Source organism: Colobus angolensis, unplaced genomic scaffold, assembly GCF_000951035.1.
Source record: "Colobus angolensis palliatus isolate OR3802 unplaced genomic scaffold, Cang.pa_1.0 Scaffold248, whole genome shotgun sequence".
In the NCBI taxonomy this organism is placed as follows: domain Eukaryota; kingdom Metazoa; phylum Chordata; class Mammalia; order Primates; family Cercopithecidae; genus Colobus; species Colobus angolensis.
In genome coordinates this window covers 230,754-249,730 of record NW_012115688.1, presented here as the reverse complement: position 1 = coordinate 249,730, position 18,977 = coordinate 230,754, and the positions used below count along the sequence as shown (strand labels likewise).

At 44.1% G+C, this 18,977-nt stretch overlaps 1 protein-coding gene across 1 annotated transcript in view; it reads left to right on the top strand.

Moving 5' to 3' along the window:
- VAT1L (vesicle amine transport 1-like) overlaps window positions 1-18,977 on the top strand; it is a 191,442-nt gene that overhangs the window by 79,326 nt on the left and 93,139 nt on the right. Inside the window, exons 5-7 of the mRNA XM_011945975.1 lie at window positions 9,340-9,443; window positions 11,726-11,781; window positions 17,426-17,620. Coding sequence (XP_011801365.1) covers window positions 9,340-9,443; window positions 11,726-11,781; window positions 17,426-17,620 — 355 coding nt within the window. The remainder of the gene's footprint in view (window positions 1-9,339; window positions 9,444-11,725; window positions 11,782-17,425; window positions 17,621-18,977) is intronic.

Genomic DNA, 18,977 nt, shown 5'->3' with positions numbered 1-18,977 from the left:
TCATGTAGAGATGCTTCTCGATTTACAGTGGAGTTACATCCCTATAAACCCATCAGAAGCTTACAATATCATGAGTCAAAAATATATTTAAGGCCGGGCTTAAGTGGCTCATGCCTGTATATCCAGGACTTTAGGGAGGCCGAGGCAGGAAGATCACTTGAGGTCAGCAGTTCAAGAGCAGCCTGGCCAACACGATGAAACCCCATCTCTACTAAAAATACAAAACTTAGCCGGGTGTGGTGGTGCATGCCTGTAATCCCAGCTACTCAGGTGACTGAGGCAGGAGAATTGCTTGAACCCAGGAGGTGGAGGCTGCAGTGAGCCAAGATTATGCCACTGCACTCCAGCCTGGGTGACAGAGCGAGACTATCTTAAAAGAAAAAAAAAAAAGAAAGAAAGAAAACCCACAATACACAACATTTTAAAACTTCATTGGGTGGGAAATGGGTACACATTATTATTTCAGACGTTTTGTTTTTTCATTTATTCCTGTACAGATGCTTCTCAACTTACAATGGTGTTACATCCTTGTAAACTCATCATAAGTTTAAAATACCATGAGTCAAAAAAGTATTTAATACACCTAACCTACTGAATATCATAGCTTAGCTTAGCCTACCCTAAATTTACATTAGTCTACAGTTGGGCAAAATAATCTAACACAAAGCCTATTTTACAATAAAGTGTTGAAAACCTCGAGTTGTGTGCAGTCAGGTATATAATTGAAAAACAATTAGTTGGGTGTAGTGGTGTACACCTGTAGTCCCAGCTACTTGGGAGGCTGGGACAAGAGGATCTCAGGGTTCTTAATGCTTGCGAAATACTGTACTGAAAGTGAGAAACTGAACGGTTGTATGGGTACATCACAAAGTTGAAAAAATATTAAGTGAGGCCATTATAAATGGAGGACCATCTATATTAGTGATGCCTACAGACTATGAAAATACAGTGGTGAGCAAAACAGGCAAATCCCCCTGCAAGATGATGGGGTTGACAGCTGATAGGGAAGTACAGAGCAGTGTGGGGGCACAGGTGAGCAATGCCTAAATGGAAGCCTGAAGAACACGTGGGAACTCTCTTTGGGGTCTTACACATTTTGTGAAGTAAACACTGTGCTTATTTTTCAGAGGGAGGTAAGGCAAGCCTGGTTAAGTAAATGTCACACAAATAGGTGTGACGGGACTCAGTCCCGGGTGGCTGTAGTTCCAGAGTTTGTGATCTTTCTAGCACCCACACTCACTCTCACAAAGGAAGTGAGGGCGGCTTGCTCCTCAGCCAGGGAGGAAGCCAGATTGCCTGTATTAAAGCATGTGGGTTTGTGAGGTGTTCAGATGGTAGGACGGGGTTAGATCAGAGCTTCCAACCTCAGCACTGTGGATATTTGGGGCAGGCTCATTCTGCTGTCGGGAGGCACCACCTTGTGCATTGTAGATGTTGAGCAGCATCCCTGGTCTCTACCCATTAGATGCCAGTAGCATCAAGTCATGAAAATATGAAACATCTCCAGACCCTGGTGGAGAACTGGGCTAGATTGATGAGGCTCTTGAAAGCTCTTAAATGGAGTAAACATTGCATTATGTCAGAAATGTAGAGTTCCTTGCAGATTTGAAGCACTTAAGCACTGTTTTGAAAGGCGAATCTACAAAAAAACTGATCTGGCTGCCATGTACAGGATGAGTAAGAGAAGAGATCTCCAAAATCAGGAGAATGAGTAGCAGAAAGGGGAAGGGAGAGGCAGTGCCTATAGTGATTTTGAAGGAGAACAAGACAGAATGACTATGACTAGGGAAAATACTGCAAGATGAGACCAAGACTTCTTTTCCTTTTTGTTGTTGTTAGACAATGAGCAATGGAAGCTTGATTTCCTTTAGACAAGATAAATATAGTGTGAAAGTGAGAACTCCAGGGAGCCTGCATAACAGGCCTGGGAAAGTGGGACTGGAGCTCTGAGTACAAAGCCACTCCCTTAGGCTGGGTGTGGTAGTTCACGCCTATAATCCCAGCACTTTAGGAAGCCAAGGCAGGAGGATCACTTGGGGCCAGGAGTTTGAGACGAACCTGGGCAACATAATGAGACTCCCATCTCTGAAAAACAATTAGTTGGGTGTAGTGGTGCACACCTGTATTCCCAGCTACTTGGGAGGCTGAGACAGGAGGATCTCTTGAGCCTAGGAGTTTGAGGCTGCAGTGAGCTATGATCATGCCACTGCACTGCAACCTGGGCAACAGAACAAGACCCAGTCTCAACGATTAAAAAAACAACCACCCACTTCAAGCGTTTTCCAAATGACTGACATGAGCTGGCTCTGAAAGTTAGGGAACTGAGATAAAGCACAATCTCTAGCCAAAGGAGCACAAAGTCCACAGAGGAAAGATTCAAACTCCTGATCGTTGGGGAGCAGCTAATTGTTCAAATGACTTGAATCTTGCAGATTCCAGTCATAGGTGAAGCCAAGGGGTATAAGCTCAGAAAAGGCAGAGATGAGACCGACCTCCTGCATTTCTAGCACGATGCCTGGCACGTAATAGGAGCTTATTTTAAAACTGGTGGAAATTAATAAGAGTCTAATTACCTGGAGAGAATAGGGACAAAGGGATCTAGAAGGGATTCCTGGAGGTAGTATTGCTAAGTACATATGGGAACTACTAATAGTAAACACTTACCAAGAAGCCTACCACACATCAGCACTGGGCTTGGCCCCCTGTGAGAAACCTGTCACGTGCTGGCTGCTGTGCTTGGCACTCTGTGAGAAGCCTATGGTGGAGTAGGCGTTGTGTCCAGTCCTCTATTAGAAGCCTATTGTGTACCAGGCACCGTGCTTGGCACCCTGTGCAAAGCCTACTAAGGGCCAGGCACTCGGAAATGGTCTCATCCTGTGATGGTTAAAGCTGTGGCACAGATGAGTTCTGAGAAAAAGGGATTCAGAAAGAGAAAAATGAGTGGAGAGCCAAAGACCCAGCTGGACAGCAACGTCACCATAAAGGGGAATTCGTTACTTGGCAAGGTCAAAGGGTTTCTCTCTCGGCACTGGCTCTGTTGGAATCTACCGCCACTCAAGAGAAATTCTTCCCTGATCTCTGTGGGCAAGAAGGAAAGAGGCAGCATTCACCATCCAGGGGCCGGGGCTGGGGACACTGGAAGGACAGACATGAAGGTCTTGGATCAGCAACTCTGAAATATCTTGCTGCTGAATTTGGCTCGTATAATCCCCGAGCTGGGGCTATTTGTGTTTGCTTTTTAAATCCGCAGAGATTTATGGCAGCAGGAAAAAGCACACAAAGGAATTGCTGCATTTGGCCTTCCGCCCTACCTTCTTTGCTTTCATGTAATAATTATACATATGCAGGCAGTGGTGAACACCCCCAGAAACCAGAGTCGGGGGCACAGAAATGATGAGGATGATCCTTGTTCCTCTGATGAGCCTTCCAGCTCCACTTGTGATTTTCATGATTATTTCATTAAAAGGGCTACTGCAGTGCTTTTCAGTGTGGGTGTAACTGAGACAGGGCCAGAACCAAGGCTGCTTATGGGACCAGGAACATTCTAAATAGATCCAACTGAGTCCAGTTCAGTACAATCCTTTTATGGGATTTGTCATGACTCAACAGAGATGGAGTGCTTTTCAATTTTGAAATTCTTACCCAAAGGAACATTTCTACCCTTGAAAGGAGCAATAGCTGCTGGAATGGTTTGACAGAAAGAGCAAAAGCATCCTCACCCTCAGGTCCTGAAAATGATATCTGCCTCTGCCCAACTTCTCCCCCTCAGAATCCAATTCCTCTCCCTCCTCCCACCCTCCACGCGACCACTAACCTTCAAAAGGATGCAATGACGGCAGGAAGGAGAGGATTTGTGGTTCTGTTGACCCGCAGACATGCATGTGATTCAACTGTAGAAATGCCGAGAGAGAAGCGTGGAAGGGGGCAGGTGGCCTGAATGTGAAGGAGACCCACAAGTGTCTCCTTCTAGTGTTAAGTCCAAGAAAGCACCCCCTAGCTTTGCTCATCCCTGCCGGGTACCTGCATGGCATAGAAGTGACAGTGGTGGTCGCCTCGGGGTTGGCCACTACTTACCCTACGAAACCCTACTTCGCCTTTGATGCCCTTACCTGGTTTCTAGATGTGATGGAACAAACTAAGGTCTTCCCATTCTATGCAGTGGGCTCTGGGGCGAATCACCTGACCTCACTGAGTCTCATTTTCCTTGTGCATCAAACGGGGATAATGATGGCCCCAGAGTCAGAGGATCAGCATGAGGCATAAATGTAGCCTGGGCCACAGAGCAAGACCCAGTCTCGATAATGAAACACTTAGGAAGTTCTTAGCATTCTACTTGTGACATAGTAAGCGCTCAAGAGTGTAGCACACTCTCTTCGGAAGGTCAAGAGCATCAAGCCTCAACTCCAGTAATTTCTGGGCTGGTGTCTCCACCCACCCTGAAGGTTGAGTTGGAGAGGTTTTGCATACTCTTTCTTTTCATGCCCTTTTCTCAACGAAAAGACTTGAAGTTGGGGCATTTTGAAAAATGGTAATCAATCAAAGCTACCATGGACCCAAAGCTTACCATGAGCTGGGCTCTGTGTTCCATTTGCATCAATTCATTCAGGCTTCATGAAGAAAATGTAGGTGTTATCACCATCATCCCATTACACAGTTGGGGATACTGAGGCACAGAGAGGCTAAGTAACTCACCTAAGGTCACACAGCATGTAAGTAGCAGAACTAAATGCTTAACACTGATATAAAATGTATATTCCTAAGCCCAGTGCTGTGTTGCCCTTGAGCCACCCCTCTCCCCTGCCTATCCACCTCCATATTAGCTGTTGGTTGTGATAGCCAGTCTTAGGGTCCTTCTAGAAGGAGGCAGTGGCCAGGCCTCCTCATTGCCATAGTTAATGTCCCAAAGCCTTCTCACTGTCCTAGGTCAAGCTGTGATGCTATTCTCTGAGAAGTGCCTTCCCTTTGTCACCTGGCCAATTTCTGCTCTGAAAACAGACCCAGGAAGAAGTGAGGGAGACAGGAGCACAATTACCCAGCCCATAATGCAAGGTGAAGACCTGACCACCAACCAACCTGAAGCCCACCAACCAAGAGTCCATGTGGTTCAACTCCCGCCTGCCTCTCCAGCCCAACCTCAAAGCAATCGGCCCTTTGCTTTCATACTCCAGCCACACTGGCTGCTTCCCAGTCTTCCTCCCACCATAGGGCTTTGCACATCCTGTTCCCTCTGGTTCCCTCTGCTGCCAGCCCTCAACAGAGGGTCATCTTCCAATGCTCATAAGTTGCTCTATTGCAGCAGTGATCACTCTGTTTGATCCATTTATAGATGTCTCCTCTCGTAGCCCATGAGCTCCTGGATGGTCATGGTAAACTTCCGCCTTCTCTGTGTATTCCCAACTCAGCATGCACAATGCCTAGCATGTAGTAAACACTCAGAAAATGGTTATCCAGTGGCTGGAAATTAAGGGTAAATTTGTGGGACTCTGAACTTGGGTCTCTCCTATAAACTCTGGGGGAAAACCAGCTTGAAAACAGAAATCTTTTGGTCTAGATGTTTGATCCAGGTCAGACTTTGATCAAATGTAAGCAGACTCTGAATGTATGTGTATTTATCTCAAGACAAAATTTAAGCCTGAATTCTTCAAAGACTAAATTAAATTACCTGCTTCTCAGAGCTGCTTGCTAAAGTGACACTTCCATCCTTAACACTGGCTTGAACATTTATTGAAGTCTTAAACTCAGAGTGGTGAAAAAGCCGTCATCTTTGGGGTTAAACTAGGCCTAGAATTGAATTCCAGCTGTGCTAGTTACGTAAGCCTGGGCAAGACTGCTGCATCTGTAAGCCTTGATTTCACTTTTTAAAAAGTGGAGTTAAAATGCCTGCCTCATAGGCTTTTTGTGAGGGTTAATTATGAAATAGCTGTTATATAGGAGAGTTCTGAAATGTGAGTTTCCTTTCCAAGGAAGCCCACATATAGAGACAGAGAATAGCAGTCTTAAACTGTTTTCTTCATCGTCTTTCATTCATTTGGTTACCCAGTCATTGAAACACTTGTGCATTCCTGTGGTCAATCACTATTTCTTGAGAAGCAACACTATATCCAGCAGGAAGAGAAGGGCTGCAGATATTATCATAAGCAGCACAAACATGCCCCATGGGGCTTAAATTTTGGTGGAAAAGAAAGTCAATAAATAAATAATTATAACCTATGGTACGTGCTAAAAAGTATCTCCAGTGTAGACACTAAAGTATAAAGGAAACTAAAATGGAGATACATTTCAGGTGGAGTGATTAGTTACAGCTCCTCTGGGAGGATCGTATGTGAGTGAGATCTGAAGGATGAGAAGGAGCCAGCTCTAAGGAGAGCAGAGGAAAGGCTGTCCAGGCAGTGATGACAGCACATGCAAAGGCCCTGAGGTCAGAAAGTTCTAGGGACAATCAAAAGGCCAAATGCCTTGAGCTGTGGGTGGGAGGTGAAGATGGGGAAGTGCACAGGAGTTTATAGGCCACTGCTGACTATGGACATGCCCTGCTTTTCTGCAGAACCAGAGTCCAGCAGACAGAGCAACAGGTCAAGGTGGGGCTAATACAACCAGATGTGACTGGCAGTTTGTGGGAGAGAATGTGGTCCGCCAAGTAGAATGCAGATGTGAGGAGCATCAGGGGATGAAAATTCAAGGCTGGGCAGACCCATCAGGGGTACAAGCAGGAGGTATGCATGGCCTAATATTGGTGAGGCTGCTTCTGACCTCAGGTGGGCATCCTGCTGGCAAGGGGAGAGGTCTTGGGGAAATGCAGTTCACTGGGATGACTTGATGGCTCAGGAGGGCTGGCTGGTAAAAGCAGAGCAGGATCCCACTCCCACAAGAGTGAGCAAACTTGGAACAAAACAGACCCTGGCAGAAGTGAGGGAGACAGGAGCACAACTACCCGGCCCATAATGCAAGGTGAAGACCTGACCACCAACCTGAAGCCCACCAACCAAGAGTCGTGTGGTTCAACTCCCACCTGCCTCTCCAGCCCAACCTCAAAGCAAGCACCCCTTTGTTTTCATACTCCAGCCACACTGGTGGCTTCCCAGTCTTCCTCGACCACAGGGCCTTTGCATATGCTGTTCCCTCTACCTAGGACACTATTCCCTTCACTCTTTACCAGCTTAACTCCTTACCTTCTGCAGGGATGCCTCTCTGATAGCCCTGATTGGGAAAATTCTCAATTTACACAATTCTAGAGCCCCTTAGTGGCATGAGACCACATTTCAACTTAACATTTATTTGCATAATTATTGTTAAATATCTGCCTTTTATATGACCCAAAAAGAGGAGAAAGCAATACACTACGTCTTCCCATGCCTAGTGTGGTGCCCACTGCTGGATATTTACAGAACAAAGTAGTTAATTTGTAAAAAAAACAAAAACAAAAACAAACAAACAAAACAAAACAAAACAAAAGAAACAAAAAAACAAGAAGTGCCAGTTTGGCTCCTGCTCCTGAGGAGTAACTGGCTTAGATCAGTAATTCTCAGAGTGTGGAGCTGGAATTAGCAGTAGCCGCAGCACCTGGAAACAAACATTAGACATGCAAATCCCCATCACAGACCTACAGAATCAGAGAAGAAGGGGAGGATTGCAATCTCTGTTTTAATCAACCCTGCAGGTTATTATGGTGCACACTTAGGTTTGAGATCCACTGTCCTAATTACTTTGTTTTGAACTTTCAGGTGAGACTTAAGAGGACACCCCTGTGCAGATAAGAGCTCTATTAGGCAGGAAGCTAAGCTGATCATTTTGGATGCACCTTGGTGGTAGTGGGCTGGATATTGGACATGACATGAGGGCTTTTGAAGGGCATAGTCACATAAAGACTCAGCTGCATGGGGAAGCTGACTTAGTCTCCGCACCCAGGAGATGTACATGCAGTTTCCTAGTTAGTGACACTGTGGACACAAGACCCAGCTGTTGACACACACTGCAATGCCTAAATTTTGCTAGGGTGAACTTGGGGGTAGAAAAATTGAGATATTTGCTAAGATAAATTAATCCTGCAAACTTGCAAACACAAGGAATGCCATTCTTGTCTGAACAGAGCGGGGATCTGTGAGAATAGGATCTCTGTGGGCATGAATATCTTCCCCACAATCTCCAGAGCCTTCCTGTTTTTTTTTTTTTTTTTTTGAGACGGAGTCTCGCTCTGCGGCTCAGGCTGGAGTGCAGTGGCCGGATCTCAGCTCACTGCAAGCTCCGCCTTCCGGATTTACACCGTTCTCCTGCCTCAGCCTCCCGAGTACCTGGGACTACAGGCGCCCCCCACCACGCCCGGCTAGTTTTTTGTATTTTTAGTAGAGACGGGGTTTCACCGTGTTAGCCAGGATGGTCTCCATCTCCTGACCTCGTGATCCACCCACCTAGGCCTCCCAAAGTGCTGGGATTACAGGCTTGAGCCACCGCGCCCGGCCAGCCTTCCTGTTCTATAGGCCCCTCCTGTGTATCTTTTAACAGTGGGAGCCCAGTAAAAGTTGCTTACATGCATTATTGAGTGAGTGAGTGAATCAATGAATGTATAAATAAATAGAAGAAGAGATCAACAAATGCTTTGTCTAATGCAGTACAAACGTGGCTTCTTTCTACTCCACAGCCTCCTATTGCTGGAGGAAGTTCATCTCTATTTAACCCTCTTCCCTTAGCGTTAGTTTTAGGTTGGTCCTGGACATTGGAGGAAGAGAAGCTTGCAAGTTAGATTAACATGCTTTATGTTTCCACTGTAAAGGGAAGTTAGGAGGTAGGAAGGCCAGTCCCTGCTGGAGAAGCAGTCCCACGAAGACAGGGAGCATACTGGTTTGGTTCACTCTACCTCCAGCACCTTGAACAGAGCTAGGCAACTAACCCTTGCTCTGCACATAGGAGTTGCTAACTGAGGTACTGAATGACTGTTCTGTGGCAAGCGTGAGCCTCCTCTTTTGTCACCTCATTTCATTCTTACCACAAAGAAACATACCAGCTCCACATTACAAAGGAGAAAGCTGAAGCTAGAGAATTTGAGTAAAGGAGCTAGATATAAACTCAGACCCACTGACCCCAAGTTCATTCCTCTAGCCCAGGCTGGTTCCCAGTGCCAGCTACCAGCCAGATTCTTACCTGCCTCCAGTTTTGCGAAATTTTTATCATTGGATCTGGGAAGATAAATCCACCTCCTGGGCTCCTGCCCTATTTATTGCTACTCCTGGAACTCTCAGGCTTCCTTATTCTGGGAGTCAAACAATATGACACAGGAAAGGAAAGGGATTGATGGTCTGGCTCCTGACAGGTCACAGAATTTTGCTTTGCCTTCTCACCATTTAGAATCTCTGCTGAAGGCGTAGACATCGTTTTGGATTGCCTCTGTGGGGACAACACTGGAAAAGGTCTCAGTCTTCTCAAACCCTTGGGAACCTACATTTTATATGGTGAGTGCAAAACAGCAGCAGGGACATGGTCGGCAATAGGTAACTCTGCATGTGCGCCTGCAAAGGCTCTGAAAAGTGAATTGTGCTGATATGTTGGGATAGTGGGATGGGGGTGTTTCATTTTTTAATGTCTCCTATAATGTTTCTATTGCCGTGAATTCTTTTCAATTGTAAAATAACATGTGCCTACTGTCCTATGTCCTATTATTTCAAATGGGATAAAACAAGATCAAGCCAATGTGGTCACTGATATGAGTAGAACCATTAAGGGGCATCACCCATAGAAGGTAGCACAGGTGGAAAATAGGAAGGTCTTCAAAGGAAGTTCAGAAATAAAGGAGGCATGAAGGACCCACAGTAGGATGGGGAAGAGTGGCTAGGATATGCGGGTTTTAAGGGAGGATCTTCACTATTCGAGAAGTTGCGAAGTACACACTCTTCTTCCCCTAAACTACTCCTGAGCATCCCACTCAAGACAGAAACTCTGGGTAGATGGAGCTCATGTCTGTTTCCATCTCTTTCTACATTCACTTCTATGCTCTTAGGAGTGGAAGAGATTATGAAAAACAACTGGGAGAAGATTTTCTCCAGCAAAATGAGGCTCCAGGGCCTCCTTTCTCTCTTCTTTTTCTTCTCTTCTGTCATAGGCATGCAAACTAATTTAAACATTAGTCTCCACAAACTAAAGTAGGAGTATTTGATGCTAATGGCATATTCTGACACTAAATAATAGTGGATTTATCCAGCGTTTGAGATTCTTGGTACCTTTGTCCCCTGTTGGTACAATAGAAGAGTCTTAATTCTGGGTAACTCCGAAAAAAACACTATTTCCCTGCTATTACCTGTAGAGATTATAAAATACATATTTGAGGGGTATAAATGTCCAAGCATCTTTTTGTCATCTTCAGATCATTATAACAGAAAGAAGGCCAAGCTCACCAGAGGCAGGTAAACATCCCATTGCTGGAGTGTTCCAGTAATTTCAGTCATGGCCATGTATTTCCTTTGAAGTGGATGTGTAGCTTATTATTATCAGTGAGAGTCCCTGCACATTGCGAGGATATCGGATATGACTAACATATAAGTCAAATGCAGATGGATGATGTAGTCATCCTTGCTTATCATTTACCAATAATTCTATTTTTGCCCCAGTTTCATGATGTCATTTTGGTGAAATTCAACTTGATTTTTCAATTTGAGTAGTTCACAATTATCTAATTCATTACATTGATCACTTGGTCACTAATTAATCGAAGTCTAGTACTGTCATGCCCTGTGGTACTCACCCCATAAAAACAGAAGCAATGGTTCACTATTAGGTTGGTGCAAGGATAATTGCGGTCTTTGGCATTAAAAGTAATGACAAAAACCATAATTACTTTTGCACCAACCTGATAACTGGCTACTAGTTTACCCAGGCTAAATAGTTGAAAATACACATGATTATTTTATTAAATAACTCCTCTCTGAGAAGAACTTACTCCCAAATCTTTGGAGACGAGGCAGGAAAGTCGTTGAAAAATCACCTGTGTGGTACTTGAATGTTCCCCATACTGTTAAGAGCTCTCTCATTTCCCCCTCCCCTGCCCCCAAACCCTGTAAAGGATCTTTTCTCTCCATATGAGAATCTTAGGGAATCTTTCCCAACTCTACCTCCCATCTGCCCTCTGCATATTGCTTGTCCAATTGGCAAAACTCAGTTTCTCATACCACTTGTCTCAGACCTCTTTGGAGCTGACACATGGGTCACACCATTTTCTTGGTCCCTGGGCCTCTTTTCATTCTCACCTGCAAGCTTCTATAACCATTTTTTCCAATCCATCTATAGTCTAGCTCTGCTCCACATCTCCCACCAGTTAGGTACCCAGCCCAGGTCAGAGCCCCAAGCCCCTCACTTGCTAGGGAATCAAATTCAGAATCACAAAGAAGGTTCACTAAGGAGCTCCCTTCTCAGTCTCAAAGAACAGACCTAAAGAGACATTTCAGCAACTCCTCATTTTATTCAAATGTTGGCCTACATCATATTTTTGCTACATGCCCAATTTTTCAAAGTAATGAAACCGTCACCATGAGAAATGTCACTTTCTCTTTGATCAGGGACACTCAGCTAAAATAGTCAACTTGATGCCTCATTCTCATTCCCCTCACTTTGCCAAGGCTTAATTAAATTTGTTTTCAAGATTTTGCCAGTTCCGGACCAAACAATTGCCATTTTTTTTCATGCATAACAAGAGATGTCAATTTTCATTAGCAATTGCTTAATGGGAATCTTTCATTTTCAGGCTCATCCAACATGGTAACTGGAGAGACCAAGAGCTTCTTCAGCTTTGCAAAATCAGTAAGTATCCAGGCACATCTGATGTACTGTTGTGGCATGTTCATTCACATGTTGTGAGCTTTTTGGGTTTTTTTTGTTTTGTTTTTTTGAGACGGAGTCCCATTCTGTTGCCAGACTGGAGTGCAATGGCATGATCTCGGCTCCCTGCAACCTCCGACTGGTTCAAGCGATTCTCCTGCCTCAGCCTCCCTAGTAGCTGGGATTACAGGCATACGCCACCACGCCCAGCTAATTTTTGTATTTTTAGTAGAGATGGGGTTTCACCATGTTGACCAGGATGGTCTCAATCTGTCTTCGTGATCCACCTACCTCAGCCTCCCAAAGTGCTGGGATTACAGACGGGAGCCACCACACCCAGCTGTGAGCTCTTCTATCATAAGGCATTGACTTAATCTTGTCTTTCATTTTCATCGTTCATTTCCAATAAAACCAGCACTCCTGCCCTACTCCCTGCAAATGGACAGGACCAGAATTTAGACTACTTTTGTCTAAATGAAACAGAAACGTGGGAGTGTCAGTGAAACTCAAGAAAGCTTCACCTTTCAGTCACAATTGCTTAAGTGTTGGTGTCTTTAATCATTGGTCAAAAATGAACTTAGCATTAGCGCATTTTCTTTGCTCCATAGAGAGGCCAGCCTTTCACTTTGCCACTTTCTGACTAGGTCTTTAGGGGTACTGGAGATTTCTCTGTGTCCCCATCCTCTTGAATTGGAGATAGAAATGAGGACCCTATGACCTTAACAAGATTCTGGGGTGACTTGTAGACTCGGACAAGCTCATGAACCACTCTCTTGGGTGATCATGCTTTAAATATGGTGGTTAGTTTGTCAGCCATTGCGAAGCAATATCCCTGGGCATTCACCTCACTATGAATTGACTCTGATCTATCTTCCTATCTGGAGCTATACTTGCTAGAATTATACTAACGTGGGCTTGAACCTTTTTGAGACGGAGTCTAGCTCTCTGCACCCAGGTTGGAGCGCAGAGGCATGATCTTGGCTCACTGCAACCTCCACCTCCTGAACTCTAGCAACCCTCCCGTTCCAGCCTCCCAAGTAGCTGGGATTACAGGTGCGTGCCACTACACCTGGCTAATTTATTTATTATTTAGGTGGAGACAAGGTTTCACCCTGTTACCCGGGCTGGTTTCAAATTCCTGGGTTCAAGAAATTCGCTTGCCTCATCCTCCCAAAGTGTTGGGATTATAGGCGTGATCCATTGCACCTGGCCAAACTTAATTTTTAAAGTATCATTTCGGCCAGGCGCAGTGGCTCACACCTGTAATCCCAGCACTTTGGGAGGCTGAGACGGGTGGATCACGAGGTCAGGAGATCAAGACCATCCTAGCTAACATGGTGAAACCCGTCTCTACTAAAACTACAAAAAAAAATTAGCCAGGCATGGTGGTGGACACCTGTAGCCCCAGCTACTTGGGAGGCTGAGGCAGGAGAATGGCGTGAACCTGGGAGGCAGAGCTTGCAGTGAGCCGAGATCGTGCCACTGCACTCCAGCCTGGATGACAGAGCGAGACTCCATCTAAAAATGAAGTAAAATTAAATTAAATTAAATTAAATTAAAATATCATTTCAGCACTCCTTTCCCAGTCCAAATTCCTTCTCTTCTTTGAAATGAACCACCAGCACCCCAGCACCAGCCAATATTCTTTATTTTTTTTCTTTGCACGTTCCAAAGTATTTTTTTTTTTAATAATTTCAACATTTTAGATTCAGGAGGTACATGCGCAGGTTTTTTGCCTGGGTATACTGTATGATGCTGAAGTTTGAGGTACATATGATCCTCTCATTCAGATAGTGAGCATAGTACCCAATAGTTAGTTTTTCAACCCCTGTCCCGCTCCCAGTCCCCTTTAGTGGTCCACAGTGTTAACTGTTCCCATATTTATGTCCATGAGTACCCAATGTTTAGCTCCCACTTATAAGAGAGAACATGCAGTATTTGGTTTTATGTTTCTACATTAATTTGATTAGGAAAATGGGCTCCAGCTGCATCCATGTTGCTGCAAAGGACATGATTCCATTCTTTTTTATGGCTGCATAGTATTCCATGGTGTATATGTCTCACATTTTCTTTATTCAGTCCACCATTGATGGGCACCTAGGTTGATTCCATGTGTTTGCTATTGTGAATAGAATGGCAATGAATATATGGGTGCATGTGTCCTTTTGATAGAATGATTTACTTTCTTTTGGATATATACCCAGTAGTGGGACTGCTGGGTCAAATAGCAGGAACTTTCATTTTTACCCCTTCCCAACAGGGGATTGCTACTTTTCACAAGGGTTTGTTTTAGCCCCCTCTACTTTTGGACTTCTATGTGTCAGTGCAGCATCGACTGATCCACTCACTTCACAAGCATTTTCTGAGCACCTGCTGTTTGTGGTATTGTGCCAAGCACCAGGCTATCACAGTAAAGAAGATAGGTGCACTTTGGACCTTTTTGGTTCTTATATACGAAGGAGGGAGACAAACCCAAAAGAAGCAAGATGTGTTAATAACATGATTATAAATGGCTACTAAACCTCTGAAGGGGATAAAAATCAAGGGCTAAAATAGAAAATAGCAGGGTGGATGGAGGCAATTAAAACAAAGTGGTCAGGGAAAAATATGGTAAGGAGTTTGGAATTCATTCTAAGTGTAGCACTATGGGGTATTCACATGCCCTCAAAGTGCCAACATTGGCTGCCAGAAACTTCAGCTCCAAACATTCCGGAATGGATAATAACTCCCTGCACTTGTGAGATTCGAATCAAAGGTCCTCTCTATGCATTTGGGCTTTAAAATATGGGTCAAGGATCATCCTCACTACAGAACCTACAGGAGGAGCAAGAATGGAGTATAATGAAGGATGCTGTCTGGAGTGTGTCCCCTGAAGACAGGCTTTGTGCCATGTACAGCTGCTGTGTTGCTGTGGCTGTAATTAACATGATATTGACAGACTGCTATGGGTAACCACACTGGTCCCAAATTACATACAATTGTAAGAAGTGTTTTCCCTTTCTCCCTTAAATGCACAATCCCAAAACACACTGTTAATGAAATAATTGCAGCGTGCCCATGCTCAACAAAGGCATTCATAAATGTACAGCCAGGATGGAGATGGAGATGGAGATTCCTCTGCCCAAAGCAGGGGTTCCTATTACCAGAACGCTTTGTACCTGGAGGTCAAGAATGAGGATGTTTTCTTTCAGAGGCCTGCTCAAACACTAAGGGTCATTTGGAAGAAAACTGAAGAGAGGGCCTACCAAGAGGTGGAACTTTGCTCTGAAAAGTTCTAGAAAAAAAAAAATTTCCATGTATTCAAGGGAGGCTTAGAAATTAAAGGTTGACTGGAATTATACAGGAATTTCCCACTCAGCTATCTTAATGATGTTGCATCTTAAAATTGCTGCAGAGTTTATGCCTCACTATTTGCCAAACATGCCATTTTCTTTCACACCATAACGATGATGATACTCATAGAGGAAGTTAAAATTTACAGAGCAATCTGACTCCATATTTGGAGCTCTTATTCACTAGACCAAAAACATCTTGTTCAGATTAAGATAAGAAAAATGGATGGCGTATGTTTATGGAGCACCTCATATGTGGCAGAGACGATGCTAAGCACTTCATATGCATTAACACATTTACTCCTCATAACCACCTCATGAGGATCAGTGAGGAAACTGAGCACAGAGAAGTTAAGAGATTTGTCTAAAGTCACACAGCTCATGAGTGACAAAGCTAAGATTCAAAACTAGGCATTCAGCTCTATAACCTTCTTAACCACAGCTATGCAGCAAGTGTACATTTGCAGCAAGCATTCATTCCACAAACATTCACTGAGGCATTGCAGATACACTGTGAGTCCAGGTATTATTTTTCTATATTTGCTGTATTTCCCAAGTTGGTTTGTTTTCAACGAGGGCCCTAAAAATCACTGTCCCATAGAATAGTATTTTGGATGTAAGGAATACTTGAAGTTATTTGGTGGTTTCCAAACCACGTGCCTCACCACACCATGTGTGCCACGAACCCTTGCCAGGTAAGACCATCAAAATTGGAAGCCAAGAAACCTAAGGTCAAATGCGTGGCTCTTCTTGGTCCCCCAGCCCTCTCCAAATGTGCTTTTGTAAATAATTTTTTTATATGAACCTCATCATTGTTTTCACCCTATCTTTTCTGCGCTTATTCTCCTAATGACATGAGCTTCCCAATTTAAAAAAATAAAGTTTCACTTTAGTCACTCTCCTTAATTCTTTTTGGAAAGAGGATATAAATGAGCTCAGTGATAACATAAATACTATCCGTGTTTCTAAATGCCCATCACATTCCTCTTTGCACCCTGTATTGAAATGATATTGAACATCTTATCTCCTAGAACCCCCCAGAAACTGGATGTTTGGATTTCTAACCTATAACCAGCACCAAAGGAAAAGCAATTAAATCACAACAAAGCAGTTGGATCCCCATTTCTCTAGGTTTCTAGTGGATTATTTACTTATTTTGATACTTGAAGGGAGGAGATGAGAGACTGGAAAAGAGATGGCCACACTGAATAGTTTGTAGGTATTTCACCCAGAATTTTAGTCCAGGGCATCTCGGCTTTAGGGCCATGGATATTTGGGGCTGGGTAATTCTTTGTTGTGGATTATTCTTTGCTGTGAATATTCTTTGTCCTGAGCACTGTGGGATGTTTAGTTGCATCCCTGGCTTCTACCCAGGGTTGGGGACAAACCTGTTCGGAACCGTTGATTCAGTCCCAACAATTTGACCTCATCATTTCTTCATGCTGTCCCTTCTTCCTAAATCACCCCTCCTCCCTCTTCCTTCTCCAATGGATCCCTACCCACCTCCCCAGATTTAGCCTTGTCATAACCACTCCCCCAGGAAAGCTGCTCCTGCAGGCAGAGAGGCCACCTCAATCATGTCCGCCACCACACTGTGTCAACTTCTCTGCTATCCTACTTCCTTTAACAACCCCATCATCACCACCACCATTCACTGAGCCGAGTGCTGTACACTTAATAACAGAACATTGTAGAGCGACAGTTCAACTCCGGAGCTGATGATCCTGACCGTGTACTTAATGTTTCAACTACATGTGGCCTTGTAGTTAGTTTTGGTGTCTCTCTCCCACTTAGACCTGAGCGTCTCCGAAGCATCTATTGCTTCCCATGTACTTGCAACAGTGCCTAGCAAAATAGATGCTTTAAAAAAAAATACACCACTGTCCAAGGCAAGTAGATCACGAGGTCAGGAGTTCAAGACCAGCCTGGCCAAGATGGTGAAACCCCATCTCTGCCAAAAACACAAAAATTAGCTGGGCATGATGGCGGGCGCCTGTAATCCTAGCTACTCGGGAGGCTGAGGCAGAGATTTGCTTGAACCTGGGAGGCAGAGGTTGCAGAGAGCTGAGATCATGCCACTGCACTCCAGCCTGGGTGACAGAGCGAGACTCCATCTCAAAAAATAAAAATAAAAAATAAAATTCACCACCAAGAACCACCCCTTGGCCAGCTGGAGTCTGCTGAGCTGCAGCCCCATGCTCCCCCTGTAGTAGCTGATGACATCAGCAATGCTGCAAATGTAGCCTTAACCCTGGTATTGAGTTCCTATAACCCGATACCACCTCTCTTTGCAGTGGTGGCAGGTGGAGAAGGTGAACCCCATCAAGCTGTATGAGGAGAACAAAGTCATCGCGGGGTTTTCCCTTTTAAATCTGCTCTTCAAACAAGGCCGGGCGGGCCTCATTCGGGGAGTGGTGGAAAAACTCATAGGGCTCTACAACCAGAAGAAGATCAAGCCTGTGGTGGACTCCTTGTGGGCTCTGGAGGAGGTAAGAATGGTGCTTTTCCTCTGAAGATAAACTCTTTAACTCAGGAAGGTTTGGGCAGCCAAATACAATCTTCTACTAAATGATTTTTTTCCCAGATGGGTTTGTTTTAAATGAGGGTCCTAAAAGTCACCTGTACCATAGAATAGTACTTTGGATATAGGAAATACTTTTAAGTTCTGTGGTGATTTGCAAACGACGTGCCTCATCACACTATTTGTGCTATGAACCTTTCCCAGGTAAGGCCACCACATTTTTATGGATGTCTATAATTCAGTGTGGTTAGAAGAGCGTGTGTACATTGTTGAGGCATCATATATTATTGTCACCTTGTAAGTACGTAAGACATCAATGTCAGAGCAGATAGTGGCTCTGAGCTAAAATGATTTGTGTGCTCAGCTGGATGCCTTGAGCCCCGATGAGATATTAGCTATCATGATGGACTTTGGAATTACTACTGAATTGTTGGGTCTAATGTTGGATTGAGTCTTTTCATTAGTTGATCTTCCAAAAGTTATAGTATTTGAAAGCATTCCTTGATTACAAGGACATTCAGAACCCCTAATGGAGCCTTGACGGATACTGACACATGAACTGCTTGTATTGGGTCATATGACCCTTGCTAGGAGGAGGCAGGGTCTAGAAAATCCTTCAGGTAAGGGGAAGGTTTGGGCAGTTGGTAAATCAGTTAATGACAGCTACTAGTAGAAGAAATGAAGAGATGTGGCCTGGATTTTAAGAGGCATTTCACTAAGAAACCTAAGTCAGGATTTTATAACCTTGGCTTCAGGGAGCCATGAAGCCCCTGAAAAATATTTTAAAATATGTGGGAATTTTTTTTAAATTGTTTTGCATTTTGTCTTACGGAAGGGCCTTATGGTACAATTACTTTGTTGTACTTTTGCAAGTCACAAATATCTTTAAAAAAAAATAACAAGTATGAAAGTTCTAGTGGGTGTGCTTCTGGCAAGAAGGCTGTGTCTGTTTCCCTAAACGATTACATTGGCCCAAATCCAGTGGCTTCTCTAAGCACAGAAATACCACTAGAAAGGCTCTTTGGGGGTCACTGTATATTCAAATACAACTGGTCCTAGATCAATGGACCAGGAATGTGCCTATATCTCTCTTTAATACTGCAGTGTCATGGATGGACTTAAAACCTTTAGCCACCAAAAACTTTGTTTGTTTTTTAAGATAAGATAAATACGCATTACAGAAATTCCTCAATTAACCAGAAACTTAAGGAGAAAATAAACTGCAAGTCCACATTCCAGAGAAGGATAACATTGTTAACATTTTGGTTTGCTTCCTTCCAGTCTTTTTTCTATTGCAGATGCTCGCCATGATTTAATTTAGTGCT